This window comes from Boleophthalmus pectinirostris, unplaced genomic scaffold (assembly GCF_026225935.1).
Source record: "Boleophthalmus pectinirostris isolate CB_2022bp ecotype Guang Dong unplaced genomic scaffold, ASM2622593v1 HiC_scaffold_22, whole genome shotgun sequence".
NCBI classification, from domain to species: Eukaryota; Metazoa; Chordata; class Actinopteri; order Gobiiformes; family Gobiidae; genus Boleophthalmus; species Boleophthalmus pectinirostris.
The window spans coordinates 17,944,183-17,961,054 of record NW_026571190.1 but is presented as its reverse complement, the minus strand read 5'-3'; the positions used below and the strand labels follow the sequence as shown (position 1 = coordinate 17,961,054).

General features: G+C 36.3%; 2 protein-coding genes across 2 annotated transcripts in view; one reads left to right on the top strand and one right to left on the bottom strand.

Annotated features, from left to right (window-relative positions):
- The window catches only part of cabp2a (calcium binding protein 2a), a 9,961-nt gene extending 1,168 nt beyond the window's left edge, over positions 1-8,793 (top strand). Inside the window, exons 2-6 of the mRNA XM_020941269.1 lie at positions 3,875-3,905; positions 4,747-4,881; positions 7,280-7,389; positions 7,825-7,972; positions 8,768-8,793. Of these exons, the coding sequence (XP_020796928.1) occupies positions 3,875-3,905; positions 4,747-4,881; positions 7,280-7,389; positions 7,825-7,972; positions 8,768-8,793 (450 nt within the window). The remainder of the gene's footprint in view (positions 1-3,874; positions 3,906-4,746; positions 4,882-7,279; positions 7,390-7,824; positions 7,973-8,767) is intronic.
- Positions 8,794-12,581: 3,788 nt separating this feature from the next.
- Positions 12,582-16,495, bottom strand: LOC110175151 (C-type lectin domain family 4 member M-like). Its single transcript, XM_020941268.2, has 6 exons — positions 16,337-16,495; positions 15,903-16,001; positions 14,558-15,352; positions 13,922-14,064; positions 13,572-13,687; positions 12,582-12,909 (listed from the first exon to the last, which is right to left on the bottom strand). The coding sequence occupies exons 1-6, from the start codon at positions 16,440-16,442 to the stop codon at positions 12,771-12,773; spliced, it is 1,398 nt and encodes a 465-aa protein (XP_020796927.2). The 5' UTR covers positions 16,443-16,495; the 3' UTR covers positions 12,582-12,770.
- Positions 16,496-16,872: the final 377 nt, after the last annotated feature.

Sequence of the window (16,872 nt, the reverse complement as noted above, 5' to 3'; positions counted from 1 at the left end):
GCCTGTATCTTCCTCAGACAAGGGCTCACTCAGAGTCAGCTTGTATGTATTTCATCATCTTACATATTACATGTAGGGCTATTAGTGTGGGAATTGTAAAATAGGGGTAGGGTTAAGTCATCAATAATATGCACAGTCATTGCCAGCCCTTAAGCCTGCAGAGTCACTGAGCTCTTAGTTACAAATCAAAGGCATCTCATTTATTATGTGTGTTGCAGAACAGATTAAACTAAATATTCAAAACATTTTAAACATTAAATTCACTTAAACGGGACATGAAACTGACTTTATAAGCTTTAATTATAGTTATATGTGGGTGTTCTTTATTATTAGTTTACTCCGAGGTGTGTGTCAAAGAATTCATGAGTTCCCCCAATTTCCGTCTACCTCCTATTCCTGCCCACTGCCCACTTATTTAATTTGATTATGGCAAAACCTCTAGAAACTGGATCAGATATGACATGGTTCAACAATAAGCAAGTGAAGTGCCACTATGAAGACGCTGAGCATATCAATTTTGAACAGGAAGTCAGTGGACTCTATTCTGTTATTAAGTTGTGATATGTCTTTTTTTTTGTTGTTGTTGTTAGAGTTATTCCCATCAACACACACATATACACATAGGCCTACCTATTTTTTTTCCGTTTACCAGTTTACTTAAAGTCAATGTTTTAGCCATAAAAGTGACTCAAATAAAAGCATGTTTTTGATTTCCATAAAAATTTTGTTCCTTTAGCTAAAATCTGCCACAGTAAGGCTAAATCCATCTCTATGGAAAATGTACAAAAATATGGTTTAAACTTGCTGTTTCCATGGATTCATACAGGTCATGTGCCAACACCAGAAAATGACATACTATACTTTTAAAGTACCCCAAAATGACTCTTATTTGGTGTACTCTCCCCTTTTTTTAATTTTACGTTTAATAAGGAATGTATTATGAATGTATGTGAGGGATGATGGTTGGCACCTGCTTCATTTGTACCTGAACATTGTACAGTTAACATGGACTTTGAGCTAATTGCATATGGATGGATAAGGCTTGTGATTGGGGTCTTGCTCATAAATCCAGCCTGTGTGTGTGAGGGCAGCAGCAGATGGGTGAGCTCATCTGTGAACTACAGCTGCTAATTGAAAAGACCCATTATGAGCACTCTGCACTCACAGACAATGGTCACAGATGTTGGACTGAAGTCCTTGGGTTGACTTTGTAACACAGGGTGGCTTGGGATATGCAAGTGTCCATATCATATAGTATTCAAGTTTATACTTTAAACTAGACACATTTGATTTGTTGGTTGAATTAAATAGTTCCATAAACAAGTTAGCAGTAGACTATTTTACACTGAAGAAATGTCAGTTTATTTCAGATGATAATAATGACCAAGTCTGCTTTTAATACCGTATCCCACCATTTTTTAATTAAATTTTTTTTTTAGCCACTATACATTCTATCTGAAATACAGTTTTAACATTTTGGTTCCTTATCTATTCACACTTGGTGGAATTCTCTGCATCTTAGTCTACCCCAAACATACACATTAAATTAAATACTGTTTTGTCATGGTGTACCTTCCAGAATTGAATATTATTATGATTATTCCAGTATTTAAAAATATTGTGGAATATTCATGCAGATGCCATTTCTTTGCTTGAAAAGCTTCACAGTGTGGCATTAGACATCTGTTTCTGAGGAGACAAGCAGATGCCACCAGGTCAAAATAAAGATCAGAGAAGTGACGCTGCTCACCGTAAGAAAGGATGGTCCAAAGCATCTCAGTTGGCATTAGTAAGGCTGGCGCCATCTAGTGCCTCCACTCAATTTCATTTCTCTCCAGCGACTAGGTCAGGAATTGGAATACACTTTGACGATTTGCAAGAACCTCAGAAGTTGTAGACCGTACGCTGGCCAATCAGGCCTTCAAGAGCTGTGAAACCATGACGTCAAACTCAAGCGCCTGTCTGGTAAACAGTAAACAAAGTGATCGAGATGGATGTAGACGAAGCCATACATTCTGTGCTGGCAAGCCGGAACAAAGAGAATACTTGATTAATTTTATCAAGGGAAAGACGTTTTTTGCCCTTCTTCCTACGAGATTTGGTGCATTGCATATGTTATGACCAAAAAGAAGTGATTGGTTAAATAAAAAAACTTATCTGCCTACCGTCGAGTGAACTAATCCTCAGACGGTTTCCACAAAGTGAAACCGGCTGATTAATCAGGTTAGGTTGGCATTCCCATCTCCAGAAAGGTTACATAGTGCAGCTTTAAATAACAAACACAAAATCCCTAATGTATACATACGAATTTCATGTTATGGTATTTATTTCTCATGTGTCACCGGGAAACCCTATAGTCAGGGGAAAAATGGAAAAACTGTTAAGCCTCTGTGATTTGTAATACAATTTAGAGCTGTAATCTCTGTTGTCTCCCTGTGTGCCTTAATCCATCCTGGTATAATTCATGTTCAAGATGCTATAGCAATGCACAACACACACACATTCATTTAATTTGAACTACAATTGATACTTTAAAAGCTGGTGTCATCAACATTTTCTAAGGGTGTGAAGTTAGCTGGAAGCATTGCTCTGTTAGAATCTCTGTTACTCAAATTAGACTTAATGAGTTCTTTTTTAAAACAATCTGATCAGAATTCTCAAATAACATTACAATGACAAGCTAGCATCACCCATCAGTTTTTCAGTTACTATCATCTTTTTGGTTGAAAATCAAAACTCGTGACCATGAACGCTTGAAAATCAGTTGTGCTAATGTGTCTGTTGTGTCACCATGGTAGCTGTTGAAAATTCCGCCAATATAGAGACACATGTAGAACACCTCCAGCATGATGTCACTGCATAGTATCAATAGGCTAGATGTTACTGACCTTTACTGCTGGGTAAGTTTTCATTCATTTTCATAGAGTTTCCTCTGCAGATTAAATCTCTATTGTATAATGCTTGGATTTGTGATATTCTGCCTAAATACATGTGTTTTGAACTGCAGAGCATATGCACAGCAGTCTGCAAAGTCTGTTGAAAACATGAGATAGGATGATATTATGGGACAGATCAAATGTTATTATAGGTTTGTCCAGATCAACCAGTTGTGTAATACGCATCAGAATCTCCCCTGGATAAACGTGGCACAAAATACACTGGGAACGAAAAGACTTTAAGATGATTTCAGTCTGCATCACTGTCTGTAATACTTTTTTCTGATCAACATTTTGTCCCTGTGAAACTGCCACAGCTTGTTGCCTTTAATATAATAAACTCAGACTGTACAGTTATAGTTAAATATTGTTTTTAGTGTTCCCCTGTGACCATTCTCATCTGCTGTGTTGTATACAGTATAAACATTAGACATAATACAATTTATGCAAATAGTAAAAAAAAAAAAAAAAAGTAAATTCATGCAGAAGTTTATTATTCAGATGTTTGGTAAGTGACATTATGTTCAAACAATGAAAGGCAAATGTTTTAAATGTACAATCAATAACATAGTCTTCAAATTTATAATTCTGTAGTTGCGCCAAAAAGCTTATTTTTTCAGAGTTTTCAGATTTGGCCAATTCAAAATAAATGTTCTAAAAACTATCTTTAAATGTATTGGTTGAGGTTTTAAGTATAAGACAAATGTGGACTGTAAAATTACCTACAAATGTGAAGATCATGTCATGCTCACTTGAATGATTATGACATAAATTTTGATACATTTTCATTCTTAATCTACTTATTTTCAAGCATTTTTAAATTGTGTATATTTTTTCAAATATGACCAATAATTCAATATATTACCTATGTCTGTTCTGTACAATGTTACTGTTACTAACATTTATTCTCTTTGTGTCTTTCATGTGGATTTCTGTAGGATCGGGATCTACGGCCTGAAGAAATGGAAGGTACCTTGAAGTAATTTTTTGTGAATATTTCCCCCTAAATATCAGGGTGGGTAAAATATGCCTGAAGTGACTTAAGTGACTTCAAACCTGGAGCAGTTTTATTTAACAGTTAGAACAAAGACTTTGATCAGTTCACTTTAAAGGTCCACTATGTAACTTTTTGGCTGGGGGTCCATCATCTGCTTGTTTCTATGGATATGTCATTGACCTGCTGGGAATGTTCCGCAGTATGACATTAAACAGCTCTATCTTACATTTATTAATTACAGGTGGTTTTATAGCTCAAAAATAAAGGAGGCTTTCTTACTGTAAACGGAGTTGCCTCTCCACAGACTTGACCCATAACTTGGTCTGTTCTCCATGATGATAAAACCAAACCACACTGTGAAACATTACAGACAAAGCAAAAATATGTCCATGGAGAAAAATATTTGACGGACCCTTCACCAGCAAAAGTTATACTATGCACCTTTAAATGGTATATTGCCTTTGTCAGAAAGTGATTTTATTAAGTTAATAAAACACTTAGTACTGCTTATTAAGAGTATAATTGCTCAACAGAAGCACCTCTTGCTTATAAGCACTCCCTAAAAGTATTAATGGGAAGAAAACAGTTAATGACTGAAAATTTGCAAATTATGGCCATAAACAAAAGCAGTAATAAGCACTTGATAAATAGTAAAAGAGATGTAATTATTTTACGTTTTACTATTAGTTATCAAATAATATGTAGTTAATAAACGAAAGTGTTGTTTTAATGTGTGGCCAAGCAACAAAGTGAGCTGTCCTGTGCATAGAAAATCTGTGACAGCTGAATACAGAGTGTGTATTTTGTCTGCAGAGCTGCGTGAGGCATTCAGAGAGTTCGACAAAGACAAAGATGGCTTCATCAGCTGTAAGGACCTGGGCGAGTGCATGAGGACCATGGGGTACATGCCCACAGAGATGGAGCTGATCGAACTGAGCCAGCAGATCTGTTAGTATCATACACACAACAGGACATATATAGATGATTCTGTATGAAATATACAGTTGCATAAAGACACTGAGTGGAGAATACTGTCATTTGTTATCAGCTGAGCCAAATGGATTACAAAAACATAGATGGATAACAATTGCTAATCTGTCTGGGTGCTTTGTTGTTGTTTTTTTGCTTTGGTGTATGCATTTTAAGTCTGTGTGTTTTCATATTATATAGAAATATGTATTGCGATTTTTCATATAAAACAAAAATACAAAACAAAAAATAACAAAATGAACATAGAAACAATACATTTAGATGAATAAAGCAGCTGCAGACATGTATGAACAAAAACTGTCCCACTGGTCAATTGCCACTTCCTTCTTTAAATGTTCCTCCTCCCTAGTATCTTCTCACGCATGCAGCATGGTTCGTCCTTCCTCATTTTTTGTGTAAGACTATTCAGTTCCTTCCACATTTTCAAAATTAGTCATCTTCCCTGTCCAGTACTTATCACTCAGAGCCTGAAAACAAGTTTGCTCAGATAAGGCACTTGTCTGTCGTCCTCAGCAGACGCAACTCTTTTTTTATCTTTGTTCGAACTGCGTCATAGAGAACAAGCCTGATGCTGAATAGAAAGGTCTTTATATTTTAAACCACATCAATGCCCCATGGTGAGAATTAACAGTAATATTGAATCTCTTACTTGTGTGTCACTTCACTTCATTAAAAACCTGCTGGATTTACCAAACAATTATGAAATGCTTTAATCAATTTGATAATCTAATTTGACTTTTAATTACATAATTAGGTAATTGTTTTATGTGATTAAACAACAGATGCTCCCTTCCCTAATGAGCTACATCCAGATGTGGCACAACCCATAGTCCAAATACACTAAACTCATAAAACTACATCTTCAGTGGAGCACTGCATAACACATCTTGTGACGACCAGCTTGTGTCCTTGGAGATGTTCCTGCTTTGCTTGGAAGTTAAACAGATATCTTCCAGTTATTCAATTACAGGTGTTTTTATTGCTCAAAAATGCATTGACAACATTCATTTGTATGCATGTCTCCATGAAGATAAGTTTAATGTCTGTGGAACTTTCTAGGCAATACAATAACATCTCCATGGAGGCAAGTAGGTAGAAAATTACACAGTGTAAACAGAGATTTTGAATGTGCTCTAAATTCATTTAGCTGAGGTGTGTTGTTTCTATTTCATATAGTTTATGTGACTATACTTTTTTGCAAAACAATATTGTCAATGCAAAAAACAACTGCAGATGTCAACCTAATGGGTTGGATTTTGCTCTTTTAGGCAGTGGTGGAACGTAACAAAGTACAAGTAGTAAAGTACTGTACAAATTAAGGTATCTGTACTTAACTTTTTACTTTTACTTAACTACATTTGTGAGAATGTATCTATACTTTCAACTTCACCAAATTTTTTACTTGACTGAAAATAAAATAGATTTTATGATAGTTTGAGTGACACCTGCTGAAAATCCTACAGGGTTTATTTTGATCAAGTTCATAGTTTGAGCAAACAAAAATATACAAATAAAAAGAACTATAGGAAAAAACAAATTCATTTTATCTTTTGATCAAAATTTTGCACAAATCTGTTTTCTTACTTTACTTAAGCAACAAAATGTAATACTTCTTCCACTACTGCTTTTAGGTCAGCATGCATGTGGGTTATCTCTGCCCCTACTTCCTGCAGTTACTTGGTCATGTGGGGCTGCTAAATTGTCCTCAGTGATTAAGTGGCATTTGTCCAGGCCAAAGTCATCCTCCTAATTCAGCTGGGTTAGCCTCTGTTGCCCCAAATAAGTATTTGTTACCATCTGTGTAACTGATTTGTATTTTGCTAACAGTGATTTTCTGAATATAGCTTTGTTAGAAAACTAAGTAGAAATACAACACTGGTAAGTTCTTTATAATAACTGCACTTTAATTAGCTTTAATAAAACATTAGAAAAGGCTAATTTCACAATGAATGTGAAATTTTAGAATGATTCCAGATGTACTTGTAATTAATATCCCAACCCCTTGTAATTAGTAACCCTGAGTCATTCTTAATAAAATATTTGTTTATTGTAAGTGTTATCAAACTGTTTTGGTTTTTTTTGCAAATTCATCTGCAAGTAAAGATTTCGCTAGGGGGTCAATCCTGGGTCCTGAGAGAGAACTCTACTCATGTGATTATGTTGACTGGGAATGTTTATTTTGATTAAAGTTAATTTAAAAAAAAATTATATTATATATATTTTTATTTTATTTTTATTTTTTTTTCTATATATACTCTCTCTCTCTCTATATATATATATATATATATATATATCTCATACTAGGTCCATTTGAAAGTTAAGGGTAATTTGAAGACAATCTGCTCTTGTCCTGTAGGTGGAGGCAGAGTGGACTTTGAAGATTTTGTGGAGCTGATGGGTCCTAAAATGTTGGCCGAGACAGCAGACATGATCGGAGTGAAGGAGCTCCGGGACGCCTTCAAAGAGGTATCACAGTTTATACAATGTGGTGTTGTCACAGTACAAAAAATTCTAACTTGATTTCAATACTAGAAAAGAAAATATTCACACTAGTTTTGATTTACAGCAAGACTAAAATGATAAATCTATATAAATTAATATCTAGATTTAGTACTGATCAATATCTGGCAATCGATACTTTGGACTTTATAGTATTGCTGGGTTTCAAATTATGACAATTTTCCATAGGCCAATATTATTTAAATCTGATGGGGCAGTTTATTGTTTTGTAATATAATGACTTCTAAGGTCTAGTCGCTATTAGAAATCAGTGTCAACTTATCTATAAGTAGGTAAACTTGGCTCCTTCCCTCATCAGGGAGTATGACATTGTTGCACTAGAACTCATAATTACAGCTACATTTGATTCGTATTGTTGTTTATTGAAATGGTGTTGCTCAGTTTGACTCAGATGGTGATGGTCAGATCAGCCTGGCGGAGCTGAGGGAGGCCATGAAAAAGCTGATGGGCGAGCAGCTGCATCACCGCGAGATCGACGAGATTCTGAGAGACGTGGACCTCAACGGGGACGGGCAGGTTGACTTCGAAGGTGAGGAGAAAAATAAAGAGGTCACTGATAAAATGCAAAATCGCTCACAAGTCACTATATATAGAGGACAAGCCATGTTTAATTGTTTTACATAATATGTGAACTTACAGTGCTTTCCAGAATAGAAAGGATTGTTCAGTCAAGTTGAAATAGTTTATTATTATGCACTATGTTCCTGTTTTGCATTATGGCATTAAAGAGTCCATATTGTGCCATTTTCTGTTTTTTATGTTGTTTCCTGATCACAAACGTACATGGAGTTGTGTTTTGCTTCAGTCACACATGTTTAAGACACACATAGTTCTTCTCTTAAACAGAAAACCTTCACTAGAATCATTTGGATTATTTCAGACCTGTGATTGCCAATTTCTGCTAAACTAAAGGTAGAAGGTAGCTATTAACTTAAAAACTACTGCTTCATGACATCACAAGGCACTGCATTTTGAGCTTTGGTTATGTACTAGTAGACAGATTAATAATAAAGGGTTACTCAAACATGCATGAACAAAAAAAGCACAACTCCAGGTATTTTTTAAATAAAGTAACCAAGAGTTAATTTTGAATAATGTAGGACGTTTAACTTATTACTTATTCCTGGAGACAAGTAGATGGTACATACATCCCCAACAGAACAGTCACAGAGTTTGCATAGAAGTTGTCAGAAAAGTAGTCTACTACTGCTGGCTGTCCGATTTACATTTTCTTGAATGCAGGAGGACTTGGTGCCTTCAAATTCAGACTATGATATTTTTGTCCCAAGATAAATAAACTAATGTCAGATATATATTTTTACAGAGTTTGTGCGAATGATGTCTCGTTGAGTCCTCTCCCAATTCCACTGGAGCTGCACTGATTGACAGTCTCTTGTATAAATTATCTATTGTGTTTTGTCAAACTATCCCTTTTATTTATTTATCATTTATTTATTTATTTATTTATTTATAACATGCTACTATGAAGAATGTTTACAGATATGACGCTGGAAGTTTCACTGAGGAATACCTAGCATCCAGCTACAAACTGCAATGTCAGTTTCATTACATTATAGGGTTGTTCTTATAGCATGTGCGGATGTCGAGCACTTTGTGGACTAAAGTCTGTGTGGATAACTAAGTCACTTCTGTATCTTAAATGTTATTTTTATGTTAAGAGATTATACCTGGAGAGAGACCATGTTCTCAGGATGTGGGCATTTAGTGCAATATAATTTAAATCAAATACAATTCATTACATGCATATAGTGAAATCCATCAAGGGCTACCCCGGTGTGTTTGGATTTGGTTTAACAGTAAAAGCCCGCTTGATCCATGTATGTGCATGTTGAATGATTGTAGAGATACATGTAAAAAAAATAAATAAAAAAAATCCCGGTACTGTTTAAAATATGAGCCGTGACAATATATAAGTATTCTGAGTGTCACTGAAAGTTAAGTTAGTAAAAACTGAAAAAGCTGTTAGTAGCCATTGAATTCATTGCAATAAGATAAAAACGCTTTATGTAATTTTGTACAGCATGTATTCAACAATGAAAGCAATTTGCACTGTAAATAATAAAACAATATTGGTCAATTTAGTGTTTTTCTCTTTCTCTACAGTTTACGAGTTAATGCACTGTTGAAAGAAGAATGTGCTTTTTCTGTTTTTTTGTTGTTGTTGTTGTTTTTGTTGTTGTTGTTGTTGTTTGTTTTGTTTTGTTTTTTTTAATGTTTCAAAACTGCGGAGCCTCTCGATGCAAATGATAAAAAATATTCTATGTTTATGAGTCTACCTAACGTGTTTGATACAAGACATCCTTGCTACAGGCCCTGCCTTCATTATTGAATCTTACCATGAGAGGGCGCTTGTGCCACACGTAAATGGGGCCTGATTTCTAAAATTTCCATGCATGGTGCATGGTCTATTTTACGTCTAACCTGATGTAATCATGAAGAAACGCTTACGTCCCTCTTGGCGAGAAGATTCAGAGCATCATTACAGGCAAGTTATATTCGACGCACAACGTGGACCGTTACAAAACCCCTCAGCTGCTTTAGTTTTAGTGACTTTTTCTCTTTTGCATTTGAGCAGAGCAAAAGTCAAAAACTATGCAACACATTTTATCCACATGTGTCGGTGCTGTTGTTTAAGAACTTTTAAGGCCAGCTTTTATGCATATCGGCCTTCATGAATATCTATGACAAATGCATAGTCAGTGTTGGAAAATCTTTTACAGACTAAGACTCTGTTCTTCTAAGCATTAATTATGTAACTTAGGATGTTGCCTGTTGGACTTGTACGAGGGAATACCCACACAGTGATGAAGTCATGGCTGTAGTAGCAGGATATACCTCCTTTTGTGGTCCATGCTTTCTTCTCCACGTGATTTTTGTACTGGAACGTCCACTGTCGCGCCCACTTGCACACGAGGGGGTCATCATCAGAGCAGTTTGTGTGGGAAGCACCTTCACTGGCAAAACATCATGATATTACACAGTGCTGGTAGAAGAAATATCAGTTGACTCGCACTTGTTGGGCCTGTTTCTCTGGCATGAAGCTCTAAGCAATGTTTTGATGCCTCTGCTTTGTACAACTTCCTATGAAAGCTTTATCAAAGGGGCCTATTAGTTGTGGTAGCCAATCATACAATATACTAAACTTACAATAACAGTAAAAGACAAATCAAGAAAAAATATATTGAGAGAAGTGCATATTTTGTTGTTTAGCTTAGTTGCTTATACTGGAATCATTTTATATTGTACTCATTTACCAGTACTACTACCTCGCGTTTAATGCTACTGTGACTCTAGCCAGTCTACTTGTAATATGGCCATTTTGTAGTGATAATAATACAGTGGGCTGTCTGTTCTCTCTTAGGATGTTTCTAGATCAGTTTTAATACATGCATCCTGAATTTCGGACTTCTGGTTATCGCGCAGTACATACTGGGAAGGGTCCTCCTAAAAAGTGAGCATCAAACCGTCATGTTTGATTTCCCAGTGGGATTATTGTCAAAGTAGATCTTTTCAAGTGTTTTGAATCATATTGCTTTTGTTTCTGGTTCTGATATTGCGATATTTTAGTTATGGGATTCGGACATCGTAATTGTGTGGTTGTTGGATCCTAACAGCAGAAAACAGGCTTTGGAAGGGAATCAGATCTGTGTGACTGCAATTCTATTTTCAAACTATTTCAATTCCCAACGGAATTGAAAAATAGCGATAAGCGACGGTGATGGGCATTATTGATACACAAGAAAGACGAAAATGGTAACCTTTGGCTGCCTAAGAAATCATCCTGAGTTTGCATTTTGTATGTGGAGCAGCATCGTAGCAAAATACCGTTTGATAAGCGAGAGGTACAGAAGACAAGCAGGCCGAGCTCACACTTTCTTGTTCTTGTGACTTTACAGCAACATCACGCCTTGGTCGCTTTGCAGTGGAAGGTGTTTCGTGGCGAACAGCTGGTGCCTTTCGCTTTGGCGTTGACTTTTTAAATTTGTAACCAAGGCTGAGCGAGGAATCGGGATTTTGCTTTGATGGCGCTCCACATACAAAATGTTCGCTGCAAACTCGGGATGATTTCTTAGGCAGGCAGAGGTTTCCTTTTTCATACTTTCCTGTGTATCAGTACTGCCCATCACCTTCGCCTTTTTCAATTCCATTGGAAAGGAAACAGTTTGAACGGAGGTTTGCAGTCACACAGATCTGATTCCCTTTTGCAATTAGGGAGTTTGCAAACTTCCGAAGCCCATTTCTCGAGCCGTTTTCCGTTGTTGGGACATCCAACAACCACACATTTACGATGTCCGAATCCCATAACTAAAATATGACAATATCAGAATCAGAAACAAAAGCAATATGGTTCAATCGTTTGACGCTCACTTTTTTGGAGGATCCTTCCCAGTATGCATTGCGCGATGACTGGAAGTCTGAAATTCGGGATGCATGTATTCGACTCCAGATTAGATTACTTTAAAGGGCTCATATTAGGCTATTTCCTGATGTAGGTTGTAATGTTGTCTGGAACATGATAGGTGACCAGCAACATCGCCATGGAGAAAAGAAGTTGCCTTCACCTGATATAGTAGGCATCTTAATCATTTATATTTTAACAAGGCTGTAATGTAATAGTAAGTAAGTATTTACATAGCGCTTTTTCACAGACATCTTTTGTGCCCAGAGACACTTTACAGAGCTTTATTCAGCATTATTCATTCAGCATTCGTTCACTCTATACCTGGTGATGGTAAGCTCCTATTGTAGCCACAGCTGCCCTGGGGCAGACTGACAGAAGTACGGTTGCCATGCCACTCAGCGCCATCGGTCCCTCCGACCACCACCATCACTCACACACACACCACTTTCACACTAGGCAATGTGGGTGAAGTGTCTTGCCTAAGGACACACAGTGATTGAATTGACTGTATTTTAATTGACCTTGACTATCAACTGTTCTTGGAGACCTGTAGCATGTTTTGGGTTGATGGGGGAAACCAGAGTGCCCAGAGGAAACCCATCCAGACATGGGGAGAAACATGCAAACTCCACACAGAAAGGCCCGGGCTACCCGGGGATCGAACCCAGAACCTTCTTGCTGTAAGGCAATAAATAAATTAATGACACATAAAAAGTGTATGTTATTATTTATTTTCAATATAACAATGCAAACATAATCATAAAAAGCATTTTAGTTTACACAGATAATTGATTTGTTCTTGAAAATATTCTTAAAACTTTGATATACATTGGCAAACACAAACCCATTTTAACAGGTTATCTCATGTCTAATATTCTTGTTAATTCATTCTCTTGTATCTGTCCTAAATCTCACATATCCAGTACTGCTCAATCTTGCAGCTCTCATCGTTCCATTCTCCGTTTCCCGTGGCTCGATGCCAGAACTCCACACAGTCCTGGTTCCGACCATCATAGCTGTTGGGCTGCCCATTTCCCCAGAACCTGCAACATGAAAGTCAAGCAAAATACAGGTAAGGCATCCTGTACTGTTGGATACTGACATTTCAAACTCGATTTCAATACAAAGGAAAGGCTCGATACCAGTTTCAATACCACAATCATGATTTAAAAAAGAGTACTTTCACACACACAAAAAAGTGTTCTTAAACTAGTTCTGAAATAGATCAAGGTGAAGACCATTCTAAAATTATTCAGGAAAGGTCAAATTTTGTCCAATTTATTTGTTTTCAGTTATAGTATATAGTATAATTACTATCTGGTTAGTATTAGTCGATGCTTATGATCTTATTATGATGTCACAAATCTGCACCTCAGTGTTGATATTTTTTAGAACATGTATGTGGTCTATGTTGGAGAATTGTTGTTGTTTATTATAATAGCATAATTCCAATTAGGTTTAATCTCAAAAGTACTTGTAATGTTACTAACATGATTTCCATGAAAGATTTTATTGACATATATGAACCAATCAATGATATCAGTGATTCTTAATCATAGAGTCAGGGAATAAAGCAGAACAGGAAATTTGATTTCATATACAGTCTATCTGTGAATGGGTTCCAGGATACTTTGTATTGTAAAATCTGGCCCAACAAGTAAAAAATAATATCAAGAAAACCAAAGTTTTGCTCTAGTTTACTTACGTAGCATTCGGGTTCAGGGTCGTCCCATCAACCCATGTCCAGTGTCCTTCTATGCCATCATCAGACAGTCCGATCCACACCTCCTTATCACTTGAGTACAGCCCATTAATGAATGCCTTTAAAGACCCAGGTACGGTACAATGTTACTTCTCTGTAGTATATGTACTGTATATATCTTCCTTATAAATATGCAGGAGTTAAATTTAAAATTGTCCTAAGGCTGGTAAATGTTGAATTTCTTAAGAAGAGGCATTCGTTGGTATTAGAATGCATTAAACATTATAGACAACATAACATGACAACGCATCTGAGTCATTACAAATAAAATGAGTCTGTGGTATTGAACAAACCATTTCTTCCCGAGAGGTTATAATGGCCAGGTCTGCCCCCCTGTTCTTACAGTAGTCCCGGCTGTTTTTCCAGTTCTTCTTAGTTTCTGAAGTGTAGTAGCAGCTGAACATGTGTGACCGCCAGCCGGCTGGACATTTCTTTGCTGAAAATAGGACAAAATCATTGGCTTGATTTAGATGTTTTCTACCTACTAATATGTCTAATCAGCCAAATGGCTGTTTTTTCAATATTGCAACTAATGCTATCCTTGCTGTTACACTCAGAGTTTGAAATGGCTCAAGAGATATAAAATTATGATTGTTGCTACAGTAATTAACATTAAAAATATTGCCTGATATCTCATGAATGGTCAATAGTCCACAAAATTGTGTTCATAGCAGTTAAAGTCATGTCTGAACCCAAAACATTTTAAAAATCAGATGTGCTTAAAGGTGCACTATGTAAGTTTTCTGGTGGGTGTCCGTCTTGTGTTTTGTTCCCTAATGGAACATTTATTTCAGGTAGCCCCTCCTCAAAGTTATATAGATAGTCCATTTTTAAACACTTTTGGACTGAACTGTGATTTTCCTTGATTTATTGCTGATGCCCATATTTATGCCAAAAATTCTGCAACACACTCGCTATTGCTTATTCACCTGCAATTGTTGAGTTGAGTTTGACCACCTCCAACTGCAGCTGATCTCTCTCCGTCGTCACATTTTTGATCTGCTCCAATAGCAAGCTCTTCTCCGTCTGGACAGACCCACAACTCTTCTCCAGCTCTTGCTTTTCCTTCAGCAAATCATTATACGTAGAGTTCAGCTGCTCTGTCGCCTTGAACAGATTATCATACATATCTTGCAGCATGCTTTTTGCTGTGGTTGCATTCATGTGACTGGTTTGCGCTTTGTCTTTTTCCATGGTAATTGCTTGCAGCTTTTTCTCGAGTGTCTCAATGTTCGCCATCAGACGGTTATAGCTCAACTGCAGCTGGTCTTTGCTTCTGGTCACGTTGTTGACAGTGTTTTGTAGGATGTTTCTTTCTTTATACAGAGTCTTATAGTTTGAGTCAAGTGTGGTTTTAAGTTTGACTGCCTGATTGAACTCCACCTGAAGAAGGTCTTTAGCTGTAGAAAGGGCTGTGTTGTCACTCTGTAGCTTGTCCACTGTAGCATTTACCTGTTGTAGATCTTTTGTCAATGCTGCATTGCTGGATTTTAACTTTGTTTCACTCTCTCTCAGTTTGACCATGTCTTGGGACAATGAGTTGTAGATATTTTGCAGCTGCTCCTTTCTTTTTGTCAAATACTCCACCCTTTTCTCCATGTCCCTTTGTCTCTCCTCCATACTTCCCTTCTCTCTCTGAAGACTTGCCACAGTGTTCTGGAGGCTGTTTTTCTCTGTGTTTACACTTTGTAGTTTGTTTAAATTCTCCTGTTGCGTTTTGCGATCTAAAGAAAATTGTAGGGGAATAAATAATGAAAAAGTTGTAACATTAGTCCACTTTTAAAGAGAATGAATAGATTTGCATACTTATCTTGTCTTTATATGAACACTGAACTTATTATTTCTATATCATCTTAATTTATATCTTAAAATACAATACAACATATTTCTCAGAGGTCAAAATGATGTCTCAATTAATCACTGAAAATCTTTCACAGTTTCTTACAAAGCAAAAAATTGGTTACTTTCTAACTTTTGCCTGTCAATGTTTAAGAAAGCAAATAATGTATTGATAAATATAATATTCATAGATATGATATAATATAAAATATGATTCATTGAAATGTACCATTGCAAAATACGTCTTTGATCTTAGCTAAGCAATCATAATCATTCATGCCGCAAGTTGATTTTGTATCATAATTCTCTTAAGAAAAAAACACCTACTTTCAGATTTTTTCCCCTGCTTCCCCCCTTCCAGTCCAGCATTTAGACTCTTTATTGAAAGTCTGTATGTAAAACTAGTAGGCTACAAAACCTGATAATCATACTTACAGCTGACTGATTCCACGATAAGTCCAATCAACAGAAGAGCACACAGGACCCCAAGACACAAAGTGGCCACACGAAAAGGATTTTGTTTTAAACTGTAAACTGAAAAAAGTAAAAGATAAGAAAATTTTTTTGATGTCTCTAATGATGAAACCTCTTGATGCTATTTTAAATGCTGATTTTTTCAGCAATACATTCTCACATTTTAAAAGTGCCACTATATAAAAAAGAAATGAGAATGAGAATAATGAATAATGACTTGGTGAAACTGGAACCAAACCAGGATTAAACAATAATAATTTAAGATTAAACCAGGTCTAAAATATAGGGAACCACAAAAGAGCTTTCCTCAATACCAGAAGTGTACCAGGAGTGGTTCCTTTACCACAGTTTAAGAAACATTTAATAAGATGGATATAGCCTGAGGAATGTTTTACCTGAGAAGGGCAGTTTGTTGGGATCCATTAGAAGTCTCTTATAAGCGATTTTACTGTCATCCATGTCCATGTTGGCCACAGAGGAGTCACGGTACTCCACACTCATCTTCGACTCTCACTTAAATCCAATAGGAGGACTGATGCTTTCATGCGCATTTTCTGATGCTTCCCATTTTTCTCTTCCGTTTTAGTTCCCCTTTTTTCTTTTAAAGTAAACTTATTCAAGATTTACTCATAGATGTTAAAAATGCATATGTAGGCAGGGTAAATCTTTCATTGGAGTTACATTTTATCATTTTGAAAATTGCAGTGTTGTGTGCTTTGTAGTGCCACTGAAAGAGCAATACCCTTACACATCTCAGTGTGTACAAATCACCATAGGCTGAATGTAGGGCAGAGAGTGTTTACATGCACCAGAATAACCTTTTTTTTTTTGTTTGTTTGTGTCTAAGAAGAACCCTATACATTTTGACTGCTGCAGATTGGTGCTGATTGTGAATGTGTCTTTGTCATATTGAACCACTTTTTTACAAGAT